The following is a 24,500-nucleotide window of genomic DNA, read 5'->3' as shown; positions in this document are numbered from 1 at the left end:
GTAGTTTGTATTTCTGTGGGTTCAGTGGTGATCCTTTATTGTGTCTATTTGATTCTTCCCTCGTTTCTTCTTTATTAGTCTGTCTAGTGGTCTATCTATTTTGTTAATCTTTTCGAAGAACCAGCTCCTGGATTCATTGATTTTTTTTGAAGAGTTTTTCATGTCTCTATCTCCTTCAGTTCTGCTCTGATGTTAGTTATTTCTTGTCTTCTGCTAGCTTTTGAATTTGTTTGCTCTTGCTTCTCTAGTTCTTTTAATTGTGATGTTAGGGTGTCGATTTTAGATCTTTCCTGCTTTCTCCTGGGCATTTAGTGCTATAAATTTCCCTCTACACACTGCTTTAGCTGTGTCCCAGAGATTGTGGTACGTTATGTCTTTGTTCTCATTGGTTTCAAATAACTTATTTATTTCTGCCCTAATTTTGTTGTTTACCCAGTAGTCATTCCGGAGCAGGTTGTTCAGTTTCCATGTAGTTGTGCAGTTTTGACTGAGTTTCGTAATCCTGAGTTCTAATTTGATTGCAGTGTGGTCTGACAGACTGTTATGATTTCCATTCTTTGCATTTGCTGAGGAATATTTTACTTCCAATTATGCGGTCAATTTTAGGGTAAATGCATTGTGTTACTGAGAAGAATGTATATTCTGTTGATTTGGGGTAGGGAGTTCTATAGATGTCTTTTAGGTCTGCTTGGTCCACAGCTGAGTTCAAGTCCTGAATATCCTTGTTAATTTTCTGTCTTGTTGACCTAATATTGACAGTGGGGTGTTAAAGTCTCCCACTGTTATTATGTGGAAGTCTAAGCCTCTTTGTAAGTCTCTAAGAACTTGCATTATGAATCTGGGTGCTCCTGTATTGGGTGCATATATATTTAGGATAGTTAGCTCTTCTTGTTGCATTGATCCCTTTACCATTATATAATGCCCTTCTTTGTCTTTTTTCATCTTTGTTGATTTAAAGTCTGTTTTATCAGAGATTACAATTGCAGCCCCCTTTTTTTTGCTTTCCATTTGCTTGGTAAATCTCCCTCCATCCCTTTATAGCCTTTCTGTGTCTTTGCATGTGAGATGCGACTCCTGAAGACTGCACACTGATGGGTCTTGACTCTATCTAATTTGCCAGTCTGTGTCTTTCAATTGGGCCATTTAGCCCATTTACATTTAAGGTTAATATTGTTATGTGTAAATTTGATCCTGTTATTATGATGCTAGCTGGTTATTTTGCCCATTAGTTGATGCAGTTTCTTCATAGTGTCAGTGGTCTTTACATTTTGGTATGTTTTTGCAGTGGCTGGTACCGGTTTTTCCTTTCCGTATTTAATGTTTCCTTCAGGAGCTCTTGTAAGGCAGGCCTCGTAGTGACAAAATCCCTCAGCATTTGCTTGTCTGTAATGGATTTTATTTCTCCTTCACTTATGAAGCTTAGTTTGACTGGATATGAAATTCTGGGTTGAAAATTCTTTTCTTTAAGAATGTTGAATGTTAGTCTACACTCTCTTCTGGCATGTAGGGTTTCTGCAGAGAGATCCACTGTTAGTCTGATGGGCTTCCCTTTGTGGGTAATCTGACGTTTCTCTCTGGCTACCCTTGACATTTTTTCCTTCATTTTAATCTTGGTGAATCTGACGATTGTGTGTCCTGGGGTTGCTGTTCTCAGGGAGCATCTTTGTGATGTTCTCTGCATTTCCTGAATTTGAATGTTGGCCTGTCTTGCTAGGTTGGGGAAGTTCTCCTGGATAATAATCCTGAAGTGTGTTTTGCAGCTTGGTTCTATTCTCCCCGTCAGTTTCAGGTACACCAGTCAAACTAGGTTTGGTCTTCTCACATAGTCCCATATTTTTTGGGAGACTTTGTTCATTTCTTTTCATTCTGTTTTCTCTAATCTTATCGTCACGCTTTATTTTTATTAAGTTTATCTTCAATCTCTGATATTCTTTTTTCCACTTAATCGATTTGGCTATTGACACTTGTGTATGCTTCACTAAGTTCTCGTGCTATGTTTTTCAGCTCCATCAGGTCATTTATGTTCTTCTTTAAACTGGTTATTCTAGTTAGCAGTTCCTGTAGCCATTTATCAAGGTTCTTAGTTCCTTGCATTGGGTCAGAACATGCTCCTTTAGCTCAGTGGAGTTTGTTTTAACCCACCTTCTGAAGCCTACCTCTGTCAATTCGTCACACTTATTCTCCGTCCAGCTTTGTTCTCTTGCTGGTGAGTTGTGGTCTTTTGGAGGAGAAAAGACATTCTGGTTTTGGAATTTTAGCCTTTTGCACTGGTTTTCCTTATCTTTGTGGATTTGTCTACCTTTGGTCTTTGATGTTGGTGAACGTCAGATGGGGTTTTGCGTGATTGTCCTTTTGTTAATGTTGATGCTATTGCTTTTTGTTTGTTAGTTTCCTTCTAACAGGCCTCTCTGCTTCAGGTCTGCTGGAGTTTGCTGGAGGTCCACTCCAGATCCTGTTTGCCTGGGTATCACCAGCGGAAGCTGCAGAACAGCAAAGATTGCTGCCTGCTCCTTCCTCTGGAAGCTTTGTTCCAAAGGGGCACCTGCCAGATGCCAGCCGGAGCTCTCCTGTTTGGGGTGTCTGCCGATCCCTGCTGGGAGGTGTGTCCTAGTCAGGAGGCACGGGAGTCATGGACCCTCTTGAGGATGCTGCCTGTCCCTTAGTAGAGCTTGAGCGCTGCGCTGGGAGTTCCACTGCTGTCTTCAGAGCCAGCAGGCAGGAATGTTTAAGTCTGCTGAGGCTGCACCCACAGCTGCCCCTTTCCCCAGGTGCTCTGTCCCAGGGAGATGGGAGTTTGATCTGTAAGTCCCTGACGGGGGCTGCTGCCTTTCTTTCAGAGATGCCCTGCCCAGAGAGGAGGAGTCTAGAGAGGCAGTCTGGCTACAGGGCTTTGCCAAGTTGTGGTGGGCTCCGCCCAGCTCAAACTTCCAGGTGGTTTTGTTTACACTGTGAGGGGAAAACCGCCTACTGAAGCCTCGGTAAGGGCAGACACCCCTCCCCCCACAAAGTGGAGCGTCCCAGATCAACTTCAGACTGCTGTACTGGCAGTGAGAATTTCAAGCCAGTGGATCTTAGCTTGCTGGGCTCTGTGGGGGTGGGATCTGTTGAGCAAGACCACTAGGTGCACTGACTTCAGCCCCCTTTCTAGGGGAGTGAATGGTTCTGTGTCACTGGCATTCCAGGCGCCACTGGAGTATGAAAAAAACTCCTGCAGCTAGCTCCATGTCTGCCCAAATGGCCGCCCAGTTTTGTGCTTGAAAACCAGGGCCCTTGTGGTGTAGGCACCCGAGGGAATCTCCTGGTCTGCGGGTTTTGAAGACTGTGGGAAAAGCCTTCTCACAGTCTTCCCACAGTATTCTGGGCTGGATAGCACCATCCCTCAAGGCTTCCCTTGGCTAGGGGAGGGAGTTCCCCCACCCCTTGCACTTCCCAGGTGAGGCCAAGCCCCATCCTGCTTCTGCTTGCCCTCCGTGGGCTGCACCCACTGTATAACCAGTCCCGATGAGATGAATTGGGTACTTCAGTTGTAAATGCAGAAATCACCCGTCTTCTGCATTGGTCTTGCTGGGAGCTGCAGACCAGAGCTGTTCCTATTTGGCCATCTTGCCTGGGAATCTAAAAGTTTTTAAAAAGTTAAATAAAGTTTAAAAAAATCTAACGGCAAATTAAATTCCTTCAGTGTCTTTTCTAATTTTTTTTTTTTTTTTGAGATGGAGTTTCACTTTTGTCGCCCAGGCTGGAGTGCAATGGCTCAATCTGGGCTCACCACAATGTCCGCCTCCCAGGTTCAAGCGATTCTCCTGCCTCTGCCTCCGGAGTAGCTGGGATTGCAAGCATGGGCCACCATGCCCGGCTAATTTTTTTTGTATTTTTAGTAGAGACGGGGTTTCTCCATGTTGGTCAGGCTGGTCTTGAACTCCCGACCTCAGGTGATCTGCTCGCCTCAGTCTCCCAAAATGCTGGGATTACAGGCATGAACCACCGCACCCGGCCTTTCAGTGTCTTTTCACATTTTGTTTAAAAACAAGCAAATAAGGCCAGGCGTGGTGGCTCATGTCTGTAATCTCAGCACTTTGGGAGGCCGAGGCAGGCGGATCGCCTGAGGTCAGGAGTTCGAGACCAGCCTGGCCAACATGGTGAAACCCCGTCTCTACTAAACATACAAAAATTAGCTGGGCATGGTGGTGGGCGCCTGTAATCCCAGCTACTTGGAAGGCTGAGGCGAGAGAATTGCTTGAACCTGGGAGGTTGCAGTGAGCCGAGATCACGCTATTGCCCTCCAACCTGGGTAACAGGTAAGACTCCATCTCAAAAAAAAAAAAAAAAAGAAAAAGAAAAAGTACTATTCAGTAACTGAGTTTTACCTTTTAAGCCTTTTGTCATTTACTCTCATTTCTTTTTACTTTCATTCTTGCCAGACTTTCACTCTGGGCACAAGTTTTAATTTCCCAGCTTTTTTCCATTCTGCACTGCAAATAGGAAAAAAGAGAATGACAGAGTTCAGTTCTACTTTTTATACTAAAATATATGGTTGTATGTGTGAGAGAGACATTGCTAAGATTTTTATTTCTGGAGAAATGAGAATTGAAATTGAAAGCAAGGCCAGGTGTGGTGGCTTATGCATGTAATCCCAGAACTTTTTTTTTTTTTTAAGTGACAGCAAGTTTATTAGGAAGGTAAAGCAATAAAGAACGGCTGCTCCATTGGCAGAGCAGCCAGTCCCAGCACTTTGGGAGACTGAGGCCGGAGGATCGTTTGAGCCCAGGAGTTCGAGACCAGCCTGAGCAGCATAGGGCGACCCCATCTCTACAAAAAATTTAAAAATTAGCTAGGTGTGGTAGCCTGCACTTGGGGTTACAGCTACTTGGAAGGCTGAGGTTGTAGGATTGCTTGAGCCCAAGAAATTGAGACTGGAGTGAGCCATGCTCATGCCACTGTACCCCAGCCTGGGTGACAGCAAGACCCTGTCTAAAAGAAAAAAGAAATTGAAAGTAGTAAGGCAGAAACCTTAAAAATGGAAATGTATGCTAGCAAGTTACTTTGATCAGAGGAGGACAGAAAATGGAAAAAAAGTTTAAAAAAAAATTTAGCCGTTGGTATAAGGAATTCTGGGAATAATAATTGAATATTTAAAATGTAAATCACATATGCAAAGAGGAATCACTAGCAAGATATTCCATGGACTTTGAGAATATATGGTTTTGAATAATCAAAAATATTTTTTCATACACCTTCTGTTTGCCAGGCATAGCTAACTTTAGACCTAGGGCCTAATTCAGTACACATGATGTTACAATCCTTAGTACATGATGTTACAATCCTTAGGATATCCAGGACTAAATCTTAAAGGGGCTTTCTTCCCATATAGACCTCATTATCTTAAGAAATTGATGTTTTACATCTGATTTTTGGAGAAAGGCAAGGTTAGTCTACAGTAGAATTTTAAAGTGGATAAATTTGTTTATTTGCTTCTTTTTAAAAACATTTTGACATTATGATGTATCTGTAGAAAAGTGGGTGATAGCTAATGTACAGTTTGAAGAACAGTTTTAAAGTTGACATCTTTATAACCATTATCCAGGTCTATAAATACAACATTATCATTCCAGAAATCCCTGTTTGCCTTCTCCAATCACAATATCTTCTTTCCTGCGTTACTACTCTGCTAGGGGTAATCACTCCCATTCTTTTGTGATAATAATTTTCCTGCTTCCTAAAAATTGTTTGAGCATACATGAACATACCTCTAAGTATAATTTAGTTTTGTCTGTTTTTAAAGTTATATAAATGGAATTCCATTGTTTGTATTTTTTCCTCTCGCTTCTTTTACTTAATACATTTATGAAATTTGTCTGTATTGTTATATGCAGCTATAGCTTGTTTATTTTCAGCTATATAGTATTGAATTTTGTTTTTTTTGAGACAGGATTTCACTCGGTTGCCCAGGTGAAGTGCAGTGGCGCAGCCATGGCTCACTGCAGCCTTGACCTCCCCAGGCTCAGGTGATCCTCCCTCCTCAGCCTCCAGAGTAGCTAGCACCATAGGCCACCACACCTGTGTGCCACCATGCTTGGCTAATTTTTGTATTTTTTGTAGAGACGGGGTTTTGCCATGTTACCCAGGCTGGTTTCAAACCCCTGGGCTCAAGTGATCTGCCCATCTTGGCCTCCCAGAGTGTTGGGATTACAGGCGTGAGCCACCATGTGGGGCCTATAGTATTTAATTTTATTCGTATATCACTGTTTGTTCATTTTATACCTTTAATTGATTTTTGAATGATTTCCAGTTTAGTTGCTCATATAAACAGCATTGCTCTGAACGTAAATTCACTTGCATACATGCAAAAGTTTCTGTAGGAATAAGAAGTAAAATTACTAGGAATGTTATGATGCCTGTGTTCCCAACTGGCTTTCCACTTTTCTCTCCCCACAGTGTAATCAAGCTCTCATTAATCCATGTCTTTGCCAGCATTTAGTAGTGTCTGGCTTTCTCATTTTTGTCATTCTGCTGAGTGTTTACTATTTTTTTGTTTAATTTGTATTTCCCCGCTTGCTAATGAGGCTGTGTTCCTTTTCATATGTTTATTAGGCATTTTGATTTTTGTGAAGTGCCCACTTGGGTCTTTTTGCCCATTTTCCTCAGGGCCATCTGTCTTCTCTCACTGCATTTTTTATATAGCTTTTTGCTAAAGTGCCTACTCAAGTTTGCTTACCTTTTGAAAGGAGAGACTTAAGTTCTAAAAGCAATTCTTTTTCCTTTTATTTCTGGGGTCAGCTGTCAGTGCAGTTATCCCCAGGTATTAGAAACTAACCAGATTAAACCAATGTTGGAAAATAGAGGGTATCCTTAAACAGGGTTTTGGACTAGGTGACCTCCATTTAAGGTCTGCTGACACATTTGCATTTGACTCTCAGCATGCCTCACATTAACCAAGGGCACAGAAACTGATATATAAAACCAAAATGCCAAAAGTTTTAATTTGCAGAAAGAAATGTAATCATTAAGGTAGTTGAATTTAGATCAGTTTATTCTTTATTTGGTTCATAATTCTCAACCAGTGGAAGTAAGTCATAAGAATCTCTGGGAGCTAAACAATTTGAACACTTGAGATAGAGTGTGGAAAAATAGATAACAGTAACTAGGAAGGGTAGGTGGAGGGGAGGGGTAAGATGAAGAGGAGTGAGTTAAAGTATACAGACATACAGGAAGCTTGAAGAAATAATTCAGTGTTTTATAGCAGAGTAGAATGCAAAAATATATTGTACTCTGGTGATGGACACCCGGAATACCTTGATTTGATTACTGCACATTATATACATGTACAGAATTTCTCATGTATTCCACAATTTGCACACACAAGAAAGAATCTCAAGGATTTGAGTGCTTTTTAAAATAACAATCCCTTGGAGGTTCAAATATGTGGGATACCTCCTAGTTAAAAGTCATCACCCTAGTGAATCACTGTTACTGTTGGGAGTATATTGAACTCTTTAGTTAGATTGCAGAGAAGTTGAAAAACATTCCTTTCATATACAAGACAAGACAATTTATAATAAGGTTATCTGTTGAGCTTGGAATCAGAGCCCAGAGGAATTAGTTAAATCATGTTAATCAGACTGTGTCATCAGATTATGATGCATTAATACATTTGTCTTCATTTTAAGACTTAATGGCTTTCTGAATCTGATATCCATGTTTATGGGATGGGGCATTTTCTTTCCATATACTAGAGTCAGAATGCCAAACTGGCCATTCTTTATAACTAGCATGCAGGTGATCCTGTTACTATTAACATATTCTTTTATCAGACAGTTTATTGTAATCTGGTTGTATCTTCATGATGTTACAATTTGATTACCTTTGTTGGAGTCTGGTGCACATTCTTGGAAGGTAGCTTCAGCTGTTTTGTGTGTATTGGGGACTGCTGCATTGTTAATTCTCTGTACTTCTGTAAACAGTTTCACACTATGGAGATAGTATTTCTGAGATAGAGTGGTGGAATATGAGGATGGTTGGGTGGGTGGCTTCCCTGTATCTTTGGATATTTTCTTCCACTAAACTCAAGAAGTGAGATTTTATTTCTTCATCCAGTAGTCCTTCCCCAGATTCATCCTTGATCTATTCCTTGAGGTTATAGTATGAACCACCCACTATTCAAATGTCAGTTTTTCTTAGAATGCTGTTAGTGATGAGAAGTGACTGTTTTCAGACCTTGGCAAGGTCGGTCCTACTTTGGATGTTCTCATTTCATCACACTTCTTGGCATTTGTAGATTTGGAAGAATTGGGCCTTTGGTACCTCTGATCTCTTCCTTTAGCAACTTATTGTATGTCCATATGCTTAGCTTTTGCTGTTTCAGTTTTTTTTTTTTTTAACCTGCCACCTAGTGGCCGAAATGTTGCTATACTATTGATAAGTTACCACTAATTTTGGCAAAATAGTAAGAGGCAAAGCACCAAAGAAGATTATGTAATCTCTCCCTTCTCCAAATCACTCTTGGTAAGAATGATCTTTAAAACATACCACTCAGATTATTAGCAATCGTGGTATAGAATGTTTTTTAAAATAATAATAATGTACTTTATATGGTGATTTATGTTATTATTTAGGCCCAAAGCTTTGATTTAATTGTTTCCTTTTAGCTTATTTTTGAGATAAGCAGACTGCTAGGAAGCTGTCTTTTTTTTTCACTGAGCTGAATTCTTTTGGAGGATCACTATTACTAATTGTGAAGTACTATTTTACTTTTAATTAAAAAAAGATATTTTTAAATTTACAGATAAAAATTATATTTAACTTTATATTATATTCATATGTAAATTATATATAATATAAAAATTATATTTATGGTATACAACATGATGTTTTAAAATATGTCTGCATTGTGGAATGGTTAAACCAAGCTAATTAACGTATGCATTACCAATAGTATTTTACTTTTATCCAACACTTCTTACCACTAGTAAGCCACTGAAAAACTAGTAACTGTGATAAAGAAGGTGTAAACCATACTTATTTATGACACAACAGCATATTTTTTACTTTTAATAAGTCATTCTTTTTTTTTTTTTTGAGACGGAGTCTCGTTCTGTTGCTCAGGCTGAAGTGCAGTGGTGTGATCTTGGCTCACTGCAACCTCTGCCTCCCGGGTTCAAGCGATTTTCTTGCCTCAGCCTCCCAAGTAGCTGGAGCTGAGATTACACGTGTGTGCCACCACGCCTGGCTAATTTTTGTAATTTTAGTAGACATGGGGTTTCACCACGTTGGTCAGGCTGGTCTTGAACCCCTGACCTCAAGTGATCCACCCATCTTGGCCTCCCAAAGTGCTGGGATTACAGGTGTGAGCCACTGCTCTGGACCAATAAGTCGTTCTTGAAAATTAGTTAAGAATGCTTGATAAAGCACTTCCACTTGTACCTTTTGAGTTAATGTGATAACTTTTGTTGGCTTGTATTTTTTCGAGTCTTGCTTTGTTGTCCAGGCTAGAGTATAATGGTGAACCTCAGCTCACTGCAGCCTCCGCCTCCTGGGCTCAAGCGATCCTCCCACCTCAACCTCTTCAGTAGCTGGGACTACAGGCCCGCGCCAACATGCCTGGCTAATTTTTGTATTTTTTATAGAGATAGGATTTTGCCAGTGTTGCCCAGGCTTGTCTCAAACTCCTGGGATCAAGCAGTCTGCCTGCCTCGGCCTCCCAAAGTGCTGGAATTAGGTGTATGAGTCACCATTCCTGGTCTGTTGGCTATTTTATAATTTTCTTGTTTGGTAGACTCTGATCTTTTACAATTGAACTTAATTCAACTCTTTTGCAACGTTTACAAAGATTAGACCTAGAATTAATTTTAAATTAATTATGATTTAAAATTAATTTTAAAATAGATAAATGATTTTATAGCTGACCTTGATATTTCTGTTTTCACTTACCTTGGCAATAATCTGTACTTCCTATAAAACAAGTATTCTTTCATAAAGTGACAATGGATATGTATTATAGAGACAGAATAAAAATTATCCATAATCCTACCACTCTGTATGTATCTTTTACATAGTTGAAATAATAATGTAATATATTAATTTTGGTGGAGGTGATACATAATTTAAAAAATATTATAAAATAATACTTGTTTACTGTTTGAAGTTAAGGAAATATTAGAAATTATCAAAAGATGGGAATAAAACTTACCTATAACCTTATTATCCAGAGATAACCATAGATCTTACTTGATAAAACAGTATATACAGTTTTGTATTTTGTTTCTTCCCCGTCCCCATAATATTTGTATATCAGGGCAATTAAAATTGTCATTAAAATTTACTGTAAATGATTTTTAATGGCAGCCTAATTTATTGTATGCATGTACTATTATTTACTTAATATAAATGCCTAATAATAGTGGAATGATAACCTATTCGCTTAGCTCTGTGATAAATACCTTTGTGATTAAATCTATATTCTAGATTATATCTTTTTGTTTGTTTGTTTTTTGAGACGGAGTCTCGCTCTGTCACCCAGGCTGGAGTGCAGCCATCTCGACTTACTGCAAGCTCCGCCTCCCAGGTTCACACCATTCTCCTGCCTCAGCTTCCTGGGTAGCTGGGACTACAGGCGCCCGCACCACGCCCCGCTAATTTTTCTTTTGTATTTTTAGTAGAGATGGGGTTTCACTGTGTTGGCCGGGATGGTCTTCATCTTCTGACCTTGTGATCCACCCTCCTCGGCCTCCCAAAGTGTTGGGATTACAGGCGTGAGCCACTGCGCCTGGCTTAGATTATTTCTTTGAAGTAAATTTTCAAAAGTGGAATTAATTGGGCCAAAAGGTACAGATTTTTTTTCCCCACAAATGTAGCTAAACTGCTTTCTATCTAACAGTGTTCTACCAATTTGTATTTAGTGTAGTTTCACTCTGACACATTCATATTTTTTTCTGGATAGTTTGCAGAGGGAAAAACTTGATAGAATAAACAATTCAGTTTGGTGAAGATGATGCACAGTAGTTTTCAGATTTTTTTCTTTCTTTCTTTCTTTTTTTTTGTGGGGGACAAGATTCTTGCTCTATTACCCAGGCTGGAGTGCAGTGGCACAGTCTTGGCTCACTGCAACCTCCACCTCCGAGGCATAAAGCAATTCTCCCACCTCAACCTCTGGAGTAGCGGGGATTACGGGTGCACGCCACCATACCTGGCTAATTTTTGTATTTTTTGTAGAGACAGGGTTTTGCCATGTTGCCCACGCTGGTCTGGAACTCCTGAGCTTCAGTGATCCGCCTGCTTCGGACTCCCAAAGTGCTGGGATTATAGGCCTGAGCTGTCTCACCTGGCTGGATAAATTTTTAATACGTATTTTATTCTTAACATTTGTACTTGCATACAAAAAAACCCTAGCAATTTGTCTCAAATTTCATCATAGGATCAAAAGAAAATGCTTTATATGACTCATAAATTATCCTGAAGAACCAGATAATGATACCCTGGCTTACTGTTAATTTTCTAATCTGTTACACTATTAAACTAAGAGACAATAACATCTTCATAGCTGAAAATTCTGTTTCAGATTTTTGATTCAGTTTGAATTTACATGTTCGTATTTTTAGAACTAGTTTATTATTTTTTTGGTTAGGTGATGAATCAAGATTGGTTCTCTAAGTTATTTTAATATAGTAAACTTTGAAATTGCTTTGGGCAAGAGAGATTATATTTATTGAGAAATTCAAATAAAATGAGGTATGTGGTCTTTTTTAGTGATTAATTTTTTTATTGTGGCAAAATATAAAATTTATCATCTGAACCGTTTTAAGTGTACAGCTCAGTAATGTTAAAAGCATATTTAGGTCATTATGAACAGATCTCCAGAATTTTAGCCTCCTGAAAAGATCCAGAGACCCCTGGAGCTTTTCCTACTGTATTTTGAAGAACCTCTATCTTAGAGAATATATTACTTCATCTGTAGAAAACGAAGACTCAAAGAGAACTCTGGAAATATAGTCTTTTAAAAAATATCATCTAAAAGATTAATAATTATTTTTATCATCTTATTCGGTCTGTGTTCATATTTCCCTATTGTCTAATAATGTTTTCATAATTTTTTGAAATTAAGAACCAAACAAGGTTCACACACGTTACATTTGGTGGTTGATATGCCTTTTATTTATTTTTTATTTTTATTTATTTATTTTTCTGAGATGGAGTCTTGCTCTGTTACCCAGGCGGGAGTGCAGTGCACGATCTCAGCTCACTGCAACCTCTGCCTCCCCAGTTCAAGTGATTCTCCTGCCTTAGCCTCCCGAGTAGCTAGGATTACAGGTGCGTGCCACCATGCCTGGCTAATTTTTTATAATTTTGGTAGAGATAGGGTTTCACCATGGTGGCCAGGCTGGTCTTGAACTCCTGACCTCAGGTGATCTACCTGCCTCGGCCTCCCAAGGTGTTGGGATTACAGGCGTGAACCACTGGGCCCAGCCTTGATATGCCTTTTAAATTTTAATCTATTGGTTGTCTCTTCCTTTTCTTCCTTTATAATTTATTTGTTGAAGAAACAGGGTCATTTGTTCTACATAATTTTCCTCATTCTGGTTTTGGCTGAGTGTATCTCTGGTAAAATTTAACATGTTTTTCAGTTCTCTGTATTTCCAGTAAATTTACAGGTAGAGACAGACTTGATTAGATTTACTTTCAATTCTTTTTTGGCAAGATTCCTAGTTGGTGATGTGTATTTCTTTAAATCAAAAAGATGTGTTTTGTGATGTTAAAATCAAATAGTTTAGGTTTTGTCAGCTTGATTCATCCGTTATAAAATTCCCAATTAACTGTAATAATAGTATCTATTGCTATTTGTTGCCTCATTGCAGTATATTAGTAGGTGTTGTAAAAGGTGATATTCCTTCTCCAGCCTTCTAGATTCATTGGCTGAGATTCTTTAGGAAAGAAGACCTCTTCCTCATATACCACTTTATTACCCTGAAAGTATTTATACAGGAAAGGCCAAAATAAAATGGGACTTTTTTTTCTTTTCACCTACACATTCCCAGAATAATTTGTGCCTTAGGAGCCTTAAAACATGACTAGAAGTTTGTTGTTGTTGTTGTTTTTAGTATTACAAACTCATGGATTTTTGCCTCCCATTCATTTTCGATGTTCAAATTCTTTGTTTGACCAGTGGCAGCTTTATTTATGTTGGATCTTTTGTCCTTGACACAATCCCAGTGGTCTGTAATAGTTTCCTAAAATATACAAGATGAAGCTCATCTTGTATATTTTCTCCCCAGATTTAGAATCAGAATTCTAATTCCTTTCAGTGGGAAAATGGTATTTAGAGATTATAATCTGGGTGATATTTTTGTATATTCCTACAAGGTTCTCATTGTTTATAGGCGTTTTGGTGGACAGAACTAGGAAAACTATAGAAAGAGAAAAATAATTCATGTGTTCCAGATGCTAGTTCTAACTCAGATAAAAGATGATAAGAGTTTTACTTCATTTTAAAATTTACATTTGTGTTTTCTTCAACATGGAAAATGTGGTTCTAACAATAAGAGTATTGTATTACAAAATCTGGGGGAGAAACTATTCTATTATATTAGAAGATTGGAAGGTTACAAATACAAATGCCTAAAGGTACCATACAGCCATATGAATGTATCAGGCCTGTTATGAAAATCATCTGGGAATGGTGGGGGTTGATAAGCTGGAGAGCATGTATCCCATCTAAAGGAGGCATCTGTGACTTGACTCTAGCTGATTTTTGCCAAGAGGGATTATGGGCACGGTACTGCTTGGTTTTTTTCATTTTTAAAAAGAAGATGTAATCCCAGCACTTTGGGAGGCCGAGGTGGGCGGATCATGAGGTCAGGAGATCAAGACCATCCTTGCCAACACGGTGAAACCCCATCTCTACTAAAAATACAAAAAATTAGTTGGGCATGGTGGCATGCGCCTGTAGTCCCAGCTGCTCGGGAGACAGGCAGGAGAATTGCTTGAACCCAGTAGGTGGAGGTTGCAGTGAGCTGAGATCTTGCCACTGCACTCCAGCCTGGGAGACAGAGCAAGACTCTCTCTCAAAAAGAAAAAGAAGATGTAAATCCAAATACTTTATGTGAAGTTATTTAGCTTTTAAATACTGACAATAATATTGACAAACTAAGTCAACGTTTTAAAAAGGCCTTTTGGACCAAACAAGGATTTCTTCCATAGGTTATTAGTTTGTAACCTCTTGTGAGAAAGATCTAAGGATTTTTCCAGACCTCAGACAATCTGAAAAATATATTGGGAAAGAGTATGAGAAAGGGAACTTAATCATCTTGGTTTTGCTAATCATGATTGCATTTATTTATCTGACTTTTCTTTTTTAGCCTTAAAAAATTAAAATAGCCCTATAATTAATTTTGCTTTTCTTTTTGCACATTCAAAATAGGAACTTACAACGTCTCAGAAAAATGGTGGGAATGTTCTTCAGATGATGTATGAGAAACCTGAACGATGGTCTTTTACCTTCCAAACATATGCCTGTCTCAGTCGAATAAGAGCTCAGCTTGCCTCTCTCAATGGCAAGCTCAAAGATGCAGAGAAACCTGTATTACTTTTTGAACGATCTGTGTATAGTGACAGGTATGTATAAATGGCTTATACGTGGCCATTTGAAGTTTTTATCTTAGAACTGGACTTTTCCTTTTCTTTTCTTTTCTTTTTTAATGTGTCTTGGGAATTAGTAATATGAATGGCTGAGTTGGGGATTTAAGATGGAAAATGACATTTAAATCCCTCAGCAGTCTGGTACTAATGGCATTAGGAAAGTTACTGCATTTATTAATCCCCAGCTTCCATAGAAACTGTTGGGAATATGGTGGTGCCCATCTCATTTAAATTTGCAGAGAAGTTGTTTTTCCATCTAACCCTTTTAAAATTCTCATCTGCTCTGGTTAAATCTGGATCTATATCCTAGACTCTTACCTGGAGCAAGTAGATAAAAGTCTCTAAGGGGCCTTAGAATTGCCCTACTTATGCTAGGATTCTTTTGACCTCCAAAGTTAGCTCAGAACAGAGGTTCTCAAACTTTTTGATCTCAGTACCCTTTTCAATTGTTAATAACTATCGAGGCATCCAAAGAGCTTGTCCTATTGATACTTGCGTTACTAGAAATTGAGATGCACAAAAATGATTTAAAACTAGCAATAATAAATTCATTACATATTAATATAAATATACTTCACAAAAGTTTTATTTTCTAAAATAAAAGTAGCTAGAAAAGTATCATTGCTTTACATTTTGCAGATATCTTTAATGCCTCACTTATTAAAAGACAGCTGGATTTTTATTTATGCTTCTGTATTTAGTCTGTTATGATATGTTTGTTTGTTTGAAGTATATTGGTATATGAAGTAATCTGGCCTCTCACAGAACCCCTTAGAAGATCTTGGGGATTCATGGGGTCCTCACTCCATATTTTGAGAACCATTGGCCAAAAACATGATGGAAAGACTCCTGTCTTTTTCTGCTTTCCATGGCACTATGTGCCACTGGATTTAGGAGAATATTTCATATTCGTGTTTTCTTTTTTATTTCTTCGTTTTTTTTTGAAATGATACATGTGTTGATGAAGACTCTCTTTTAGGTATATTTTTGCATCTAATTTGTATGAATCTGAATGCATGAATGAAACAGAGTGGACAATTTATCAAGACTGGCATGACTGGATGAATAACCAATTTGGCCAAAGCCTTGAATTGGATGGAATCATTTATCTTCGAGCCACTCCAGAGGTAAAACTCAATAAAAATGTATTGCATTGAAAATTTAAAGAAATATTGAGAACTCTTTTTAGTGGTATATAATCAGGGCAATTTAGTTTAACTCCAGCCTCCCAACCTCCCACTCCCCACCTCTAAATTAGAAACTTGTAACTGTGTAGATAGGAGTATTCTTTTTTCTCAGCAAATTGGAATCCCAGCCTGGGTAAGTTGCTTTTTTAGGCTCTTTGTGCTTCCTCAATCCTTTTTTATTTTACTCATTATTTCTTCCCAACATTTGCAGACTCTTCTCATTCATCACAGTTAAAGTAATGAATGTGGTCAAGCAACTCCTAGAATATAGGCTTCCTGAGGCGGGACCTTGCGTATTTTGATTACTGTTGAATTTCCAGTGCCTAGAATACCCAGTGGTAGGCACCGTTGGAGCATATAGTAGGAGCTCAGTAAATATTTATTGAATGAATGGAGATGTTGATGGAGGTCCATTTCAAGAAATCTTTTATTATGGTTGTTTGTGCCTTGGAAATGAGTGGATAATGGCAGCTATAGTTGGGAAAAGACTTAGAGGACCCTTGCCATTTTACATTAAGGGAGCTTGCTTGAAAAGTGCTTTTGTGATAGGTTATAACATAGCTATTCTATTTACATATGATGTTATATAATGAATACAGGAAGACCAAATAGATACCTTTCATAAAACTAACCTAAATATTAAGATCTTACATTTAATCAGAAGCTTTCTGGTTTTGGTGCTTGCATTTCTATTGTTTCTGTTTTTTAATTCTCATTTTTTCCTTAAGTCACAGGGTAGGCACTGATGAATGTAAATGTCATAACTTCTGGCCTAAAATTAGAATACTGTGTTGTTGTCAAAGCTGGGTTTTCAAAGAAATTAGGTTTCTGATTCCAACAGATGATTTTCTTCATTAAGTAAAGATTTTATTCTTCATTAAGTAAGCGAGGATTTAGCAATTCTTGCAATTTCAAAAGTTAATTTTGGAATTCACTTTTATTTTTGAAATTTTTTTTGTTCTTAATTACAAAAATAGTAAATAAAAATGTGAAAAAGCAGTAAGAAATACTAATAATTTCATTTTGCTGAAACATTTATAGTCCTATTAAGCTGATAATTAGCAATTGATATTTGAAATCACTTTATTTTTGAAAAGGTTTTCTTAAAGTTATGGAACATAGTACAAACACCGAAAAACAAAAGAATACTAATATTTCATTTTTGCATACGAAATTTCATCAGTATTGCTTTCTGATATCTTTTGATGAAAGATTACTTATGAAAAGAGAAATTTAGAGTTTGAAACACAGTTGTATGCTGCGATGGTCTTATGCATGCCATTTAGGTTGAGGCTTTGTATTTCTTGGAATGCATGGAGAGTTCTCAGTCGGTCTATAAGCCCCCACAAATTATTACAAAATTTTTATGTATGTGGCTCTTGGGGAACATAATCTAGAGCGCACGTCCAATGTGGCTATTTAAATTTAGGTTATTAAAATTTAGAAAATTTGTTCCGTTGGTTATCACACTAGCTGGTATTTCAAGTGCTGAAAAAACCACAGTGGCTAGTGGCGACGCTGATGGTTGATAAGCAGTATAGGACAGCCATAAAACATTCCAAAGTTGTTTTGTTGGCTTGTATAGAGTTTTCATCCACATTAAAGAACCACTGCCTTTAGTGGTTTTATGTGACTGAAACATAGATATTTATAGTCAAGTTGGTTTAACAGGCAAAGTAAGATGATGTTTTATAGATTGGCATACCTTTTAGCTGTGTCTCTAAAACATTTAAGTAGATGTTTATTTTTTTCTCCTTTTATCAAACTTAGTGTATTCATTTGTGGATACCAAAATTATAGACTTATTTTAACTTGATTTTGAAAGTGGCTGAAAAGCTCATGGAGGAAAAATGAATTATTTCAACTTTTAAGAAGTAATAAGAAGAGATTTTGGCTAGCATTAAGGTAGAGAGAGCACGAAAGAGCGAAAGGATTTGGAGCGAGTGGCAGCAGACAAGAATAATTGTTCACTGCCTTTTTCTTCCATCTCTTATTACTTGCTTTTAGAAATGCTTACATAGAATATATTTACGGGGAAGAAATGAAGAGCAAGGCATTCCTCTTGAATATTTAGAGAAGCTTCATTATAAACACGAAAGCTGGCTCCTGCATAGGACACTGAAGTAAGACTTCTTTATTTTTATTTACTATTCATTTTAAATACCTTTGTTAAATTTTAATCTAAAATTTGGAAGAGATGACTAGCAACATGTAAAATTTTCAGTCATTTTGCTTATTGATATCTTTCAGAACTAGGTGTAGATTTTGATTCTGTTGATTGCAATGAGATCCTATTTCCTTAAAGTTTTTATAACTAGTATCCCTTGGTGGTATTGATAGTATAATATATGAAATTTCACTTTAAGTGATAAAGTAGGAAATATATCTGTACGTTATTTAGGTACTCTTTCAGAAAGAATTTTGACTTGGGACATTGTATAGCATGGTTGTTGAGAGGAGAGACTTTGTTGTTAGTCAGATCTTGGCTCAAGTCCAGTCTTACTTATTGGTGTGTGACCTTGGATAGCCTCTGAGCTTCAGAATGGCAATTCTGAACTTTAGTTTTCTCATCTTTAAAATGCAGAAATTCCTCCTTTATTATCTGTTTTTTGATTTTGAAGAGAATTATATGTTATAGTACCCAGCTTTATATATTTGTATCCGAGTTTTTTGGCTCCATGTGGTAAATCTAAATGAGAAAGAAGGGGCTGCCAGATGAAGTATTGCAAAGTAACTTTAGTGTAATGATTGACAACATTTTGATTTTCCGAGGACATACGAATGAATTTTTAATGTTTTCTCTCTTTTTTTACATTTCTGATTATTTTATTAATCTCTCTTTTTAAACAGAACCGACTTCGATTATCTTCAAGAGGTGCCTATCTTAATACTGGATGTTAATGAAGACTTTAAAGACAAACATGAAAGTCTGGTTGAAAAGGTAGGTTTAGACAGGCTACAAACAAATATTTGTTTTTACTAAAAAAGCGTACTGACTTGTGAGAAAACAATTTTCTAACAGAAAAGTTCCATAAAGTTACATTAAGAAACAGTTAAGAGCTTTAGAAGATTTTAGACTGTTTAGATTCCAGTCCTGACTAAATTCTAGCTTTGTGGCCTGAGTTAAAATAAAGATCCTTCGGAATCTCAGAATCTGACAGATGTTTTAGAAAAAAGTTAAATAAATAAAAATAAAACAAGGATTGTGTTTTAATCCTTTAGTGCCTCTATCTGTAGGATAGGGATAATCATAATAACAAAAGTTCTTTCTCACCCCCTTTTTCTCTGCTTTGTCCCCATTTCTTCCTCTCTTCCCTACACCACCAATCTTTAGATACTTTAATAATAAACTGCTTGTGAAGTTAAATTTATCTTTTTCAACTAAATTCAATATGGAGGATATTTAAAGTTGTAGGATATGGATCTCATCCATTTTTACGTTGGCTAAAGTCTTGAGATTGAGGGTTTTAGTTTTGAGTTTCATTTGGGATCATGTCAAGGATTAATTGACATTGCTTAATCATTGAGTCATTGTCTTAATCACAGTGCATTTATCGCCCAAATCACTGGGAGTTGACCATATTCTGTTAAGTGAGTGGTGCCCCTTGATAAAGGGACTGGGTGAGAATTTATTGATGAAGATTTGAGAGAGAATAGTAAGGGAATTTGTATAACAAATATCCCTATACCCATGTTGATAACTCAGTGATTAAGCTATAAAAAATAAACCACAATTTGTTTGGTTTAGTTTTGAGAGAAATTTGGTTTTTCCTTTCTTTTGTGACATAATGTCTACTGTTTAATAGAGACTTGACATTCATAAGGGATATATCAAGGATTTTGAAAATCTTGACTTTTTATGTAACTACCGTAGCGTATACATGTAGTTGTTTTTCCCATGATATGAACTAAAGCTTATCTGGAAAATTCCAGTGACCTCTTCATACTATTAATGATGTTAAAAATATAGGATAAATTAACTTATAATACTATTAAATGAAATTAAGTCAGCATTAAGTGTTAACAGCCAACCATCAATTTAACTGACTTTGTAAATCACTTTTTAATTTTATCTAACACTTCTTTGTTTTGACTAAGAATCATTTCACATTATTATATTTACTTTTATTAATAATGCTAGCAGTTGACTTTCTTTTAAGGTGTTTTACAAGGCAATAATCTTTGTCTCTTGAGAATTATTGAGTAGCCTAGAATATGTGGAGAACAAGCATATTCTTACATTATGGTTAATTGGCTAGGTTCATTGACTCCTTATATGATTTTCCCCACACACTGACACTACAGAGTATGATTCACATATGTGCTTCAGAAACATGACAAATCTACTACGTGTTTGATCTTCAGAGCTGCTTGAACTATTGTGCTTATTAATGTTATCAGTGTTAAAGCTGCATATGTCAATGGTCTATGATATTAAATAAAGAGATTATAAAATTGGTGTTACAGCTATTTTAGAACTGTATCTAAAATTGATAGATACAGTGGCTCACACCTGTAATCCCAGCACTTTGGGAGGCTGAGGTGGGAAGACTGCTTGAGCCCAGGAGTTCCTGACCAGCCTGGGCAACATAGTGAGACCTCATCTCTATAAAAAAACAAACAAAAACTAGCCAGACATGATGGTGTGCACCTAGCCAGGAGTTCAAGGCTGCAGTGAGATTTGATTGCATCACTGTGCTCAGCCTGGGCGACAGAGCAATGAATAACTCCTAAAATGACCTTTTAGGTCATTCATCTTTTACTACTGAAGTATTTAACAATATTTCTTTCTTTCTTTTTTTTTTTCGAAACAGTCTTGCTGTGTTGCCTGGGCTGGAGTGCAGTGGCACAATCTTGGCTCACTGCCATCTCCGCCTCCCAGGTTCAACCAGTTCTGCCTCAGCCTCCCAAGTAGGTGGGATTACAAGTGTACGCCTCCATGCCTAGCTAATTTTTGTGTTTTTGGTAGAGATGAGGGGTTTCACCATGTTGGCCAGTCTGGTCTGAAACTCCTGACCTTAAGTGATCCAGCCACGTCAGCCTCCCAAAGCGCTGGGATGACAGGCATGAGCCACTGGGCCCGGCCTTAACAATATTTCTTTGGAAACTAAATGCAATGGCATTGTGATAGTTACTTATATGGCTGGGGTCTTCAACTATTACATATTTTTAAATGAAGATGAATATCAGATACCTCAAATTAGTCAAGGAATTATACTGTTTTTTTTTTCTTCCTTTCCTCAGGTCAAAGAATTTTTGAGTACTTTGTGATCTTGCTGAAGACTACAGGCGGCCAAATGGTTTCAGATACTTCAGCTTTGTGTATCTTCGTAGCTTCATATTAATACAGGTTTCTTTAGAAAACCCAAATTTTAACCATTTTGTTCTAAGGAAAAAAAAGATTTTAAATGAATCTTATGTGAAACTTTTGACCAGTTTTCTTTTCTTTTCTTCTTTTCTTTTCTTTTTTTTAAAAAAAGACATTTAAAGACAAATACATTATTTCTCATAGCAGGAAGTGTAGAGGTAGATAGTTCCAGAATCAGTATAGTGGCTAAACTACATTAGAAAAGATCCAGCTTCCGTCTTTCCCCTCTTTTGTCTTCCTCAGCAGGCTGGCTTTTTCCCCTGGTGCTTCTCACCTCATTGGTGACCAGTTTCTTAACTGAAAGCTTTAATGTTACATAGTAAATGGTAGTGTGCCCTGTGTAAATTAGTGTATCTATTAAAAGTTGCAAAGTAGAATTAAAGGAATTCCTAGAATAAGGATTCTAAAGTTTTATTTTAAATGATTATCTTCTTAACAGTTTAGTCCTACCTCTTACTTCCTGCCTCAGTCTGCTTTCTCTACTGTCTGGATTAATTAGGCAGCCTGCTGTAAAGTTAAAGTCACACATTTCTATTTTGCAAACATTGTGATTACTCTTTGCTTTGTACTTTGCTTTGCTTTGTAGGCTTCTGCTTTAAGTTTTTCTCTTCTTCAGACAAATTATTGATAAAAATGATATTGTTCTATATGTAATATATCCTGAAAGCATTATTTTTTGTTGAATATCAGAAAATAAAATTAGTGAAGACAGAGGCTAGAAAGCATCCATTAGTTAATGAGACACACTTAACTACTTATCTCTAAACCATCTATGTGAATATTTGTAAAAATAATGCGTGGATTCATCTTAGTTCTGTATATAAATATATTTTCTTTCTAGTTTGTTTAGTTAAGATATGCAGTGTTTTTCCTGTGTATTAAGCCTTTCCATTTTACATTTTAGAAAATTTTATGTATTTTAAAATAAGGGGAAGAGTCACTTTCTTATTTGAAGATGATAATTTAGTGGATTAACCAGTCCAGATGCACTGATCTTTGCAAAGGGGATTTAATTTCCAATCTGTAATTACCATACATACACTGTCTCATTATACGTATACATTTTTTTTGGTTTGTTTTGGTTTGGTATAAATGAATTCGTTTACTTAATTAAATATTTCTTAATAAGTATAAACCTCATGCACTACAGCAGAGCTACACTCATTGAAATGTAATTTCAATTCTAAAAGATGTAATAATCTTTTAGAGTTAAAATTTATTCTACTTTTAAGTAAAAAATTATGAATATTAAAGGTGAAAATTATATAAATTACTTTGATTCCCTTTTAAGTGGAGACATATTTCAGTAATTTTAGTAACCTCTAAAATGTATAATGACTTTTAAAATTTGTAGAATTGAAAAGATGCTAATAAAAATTTATTATTTATTTGTCATGACTCAAAAGTTGTCTCAGTGTGGTGGTCATAAGAGAATTGAGCCTGATGGTGGTCTGGATTATCTCTTGGATCTATTACCTATATCATGTCTTCCATTAGAATTTATATATTGTTCCTTATAGTTTGCTCTCCTAGAAAGGTAATTAATAATACAAGACTTATTTTTCTCATCCAGAATTTTCTCTTCTGCTATGCCTAAAACTTTATACGGAGCCACCAAGAACTTACGTCTGTCGTATTTTAAAGAACAGAGTTGTAAAATGTTTCTAAAATAGAGATATAGATATTATTACCTTAGAAAAATGCTAGATACATTGCAACATTAAAGTGTATATAAATTCTGGTAAATAATAGCCTTCTTCATTTGACTAACTTACCTCTTCTTTTAATTTTTTTTTTTTTGTTAGAGACAGGGTCTTGTTCTGTTGCCTACGCCAGAGTATAGTGGTGCAGTTATAGTTTACTGTAATCTTAGACTCCCGGGCTCAAGCAGTACTGCCTCAGCTCCTTAAGTAGCTGGGACTACAGGGCTTTCACCACCATGATGGCTAATTTTTTAAAATTATTTTTTGTATAGATGGGGTATTGTTGTCCAGTCTGGTCTCAAACTCCTGGGCTCAAGTGATCATCCTGCCTCGGCCTCCCAAAGTGCTGGGATTACAGGCATGAGCCACTGTGCCCTGCGCTAAAAGCTTTTTTTGAAATAGCTTTAGACTCATAAAAAGTTGTAAGAATTCCTGTTTACCTGTCACTCAGTTATTTCCCAATGATAACACTTTATTTAACAATAATATTTTATGAAAACAGTTAACTTTGGTGTACTACTCTTAACTAAACTACAGACCTAATTTGTATTTTACCAGTTTTATGTCTTATTTTAATTCATAAACTTTAAAACATCTTTATTTTTTAAGCAGTTTTAGGTTCATAGCAAAATTGAGCAGAAAGTAAAACATCTCATATACTCACTGTTCCTCCTTTGCCCTCCGGAGCCATCCCTACTATTGGCATTTCCCTCCGTACTTGGTACATTTGTTGCAATTAATGAACCTACGTCAACATATTACCCAAAGTCCATGTTTTACATTAGGGTTCATTCTTGGTGTTATACATTCTGTGGGTTTAGACAAACTTGTGATATTTATCTGCCATTGTTTTTACTGCCCTAAAAATCCCCTATTCTGCCTGTTCATCCCCATCATCACTGCCAAGTAATCATTTTACTATATTCATAGTTTTGCATTTTTTTGGAATGTCATATGCTTGGAATCATACAGTATGTAGCTTTTTCATATTGGCTTCATTCACTTTTCACTTAGTAATACATATTTAAGTTTCCTCCGTGTCTTTTCATGACTTGATTGCTCATATATTTTTAGTGCTGAATAATATTCCATCATCTGATGTAAAACAGTTTACCCACAAACCTAGTGAAGGATGTTTTGATTGTTCTGAGGTTTTGGCAATTATGAAAAAAGCTATAAACATCTGTGTGCAGGTTTTTGTGTGGACTAAGTTTTCAACTCCTTTGGGTAAATATCAAGGAGAGCATTGCAGGATTGCATGGTAAGAATATATTCAATTTTATAAGAAATGGCCAAATGGTATTTGAAAGTGGTTATGTGCCATTTTGTATTCCCACCAGCAATGAAAGTACCCATTGTTTCTCACCCACTGCAGCATTTGGTGTTGTTACTGTTGTGGAGTTTGGTCACTCTTGTAGATCTGTAGTGGTATCTTGTTTTAATTTTGATTTCCTAATGATATGATGTTGAACATCTTTTCACATACTTGCCATCTGTATATCTTCTTTGGCGAGGTTCTGTTTGTGTTTTGGGGCTCATTTTTTTAATTGTTGAGTATGAGTTCTTTGTATGTTTTGGATGACAGTCCTTTTTCAAGTCTCTTGGAAGTATTTTTTC

The 24,500-nt window shown here is 36.7% G+C and overlaps 1 protein-coding gene across 1 annotated transcript in view; it reads left to right on the top strand.

Annotated features, from left to right (window-relative positions):
* Positions 1-22,585, top strand: part of DCK (deoxycytidine kinase) — a 32,905-nt gene extending 10,320 nt beyond the window's left edge. The window contains exons 3-7 of the mRNA XM_017879105.1: positions 14,408-14,601; positions 15,605-15,752; positions 17,820-17,935; positions 18,663-18,753; positions 21,057-22,585. Coding sequence (XP_017734594.1) covers positions 14,408-14,601; positions 15,605-15,752; positions 17,820-17,935; positions 18,663-18,753; positions 21,057-21,083 — 576 coding nt within the window. The 3' untranslated portion in view covers positions 21,084-22,585. The remainder of the gene's footprint in view (positions 1-14,407; positions 14,602-15,604; positions 15,753-17,819; positions 17,936-18,662; positions 18,754-21,056) is intronic.
* Positions 22,586-24,500: the final 1,915 nt, after the last annotated feature.

This window comes from Rhinopithecus bieti, unplaced genomic scaffold (assembly GCF_001698545.2).
Source record: "Rhinopithecus bieti isolate Rb0 unplaced genomic scaffold, ASM169854v2 scaffold_905, whole genome shotgun sequence".
Lineage (NCBI taxonomy): Eukaryota > Metazoa > Chordata > Mammalia > Primates > Cercopithecidae > Rhinopithecus > Rhinopithecus bieti.
The sequence above is the reverse complement of the archived record's forward strand: the minus strand, read 5'-3'. Positions and strand labels throughout refer to the sequence as shown.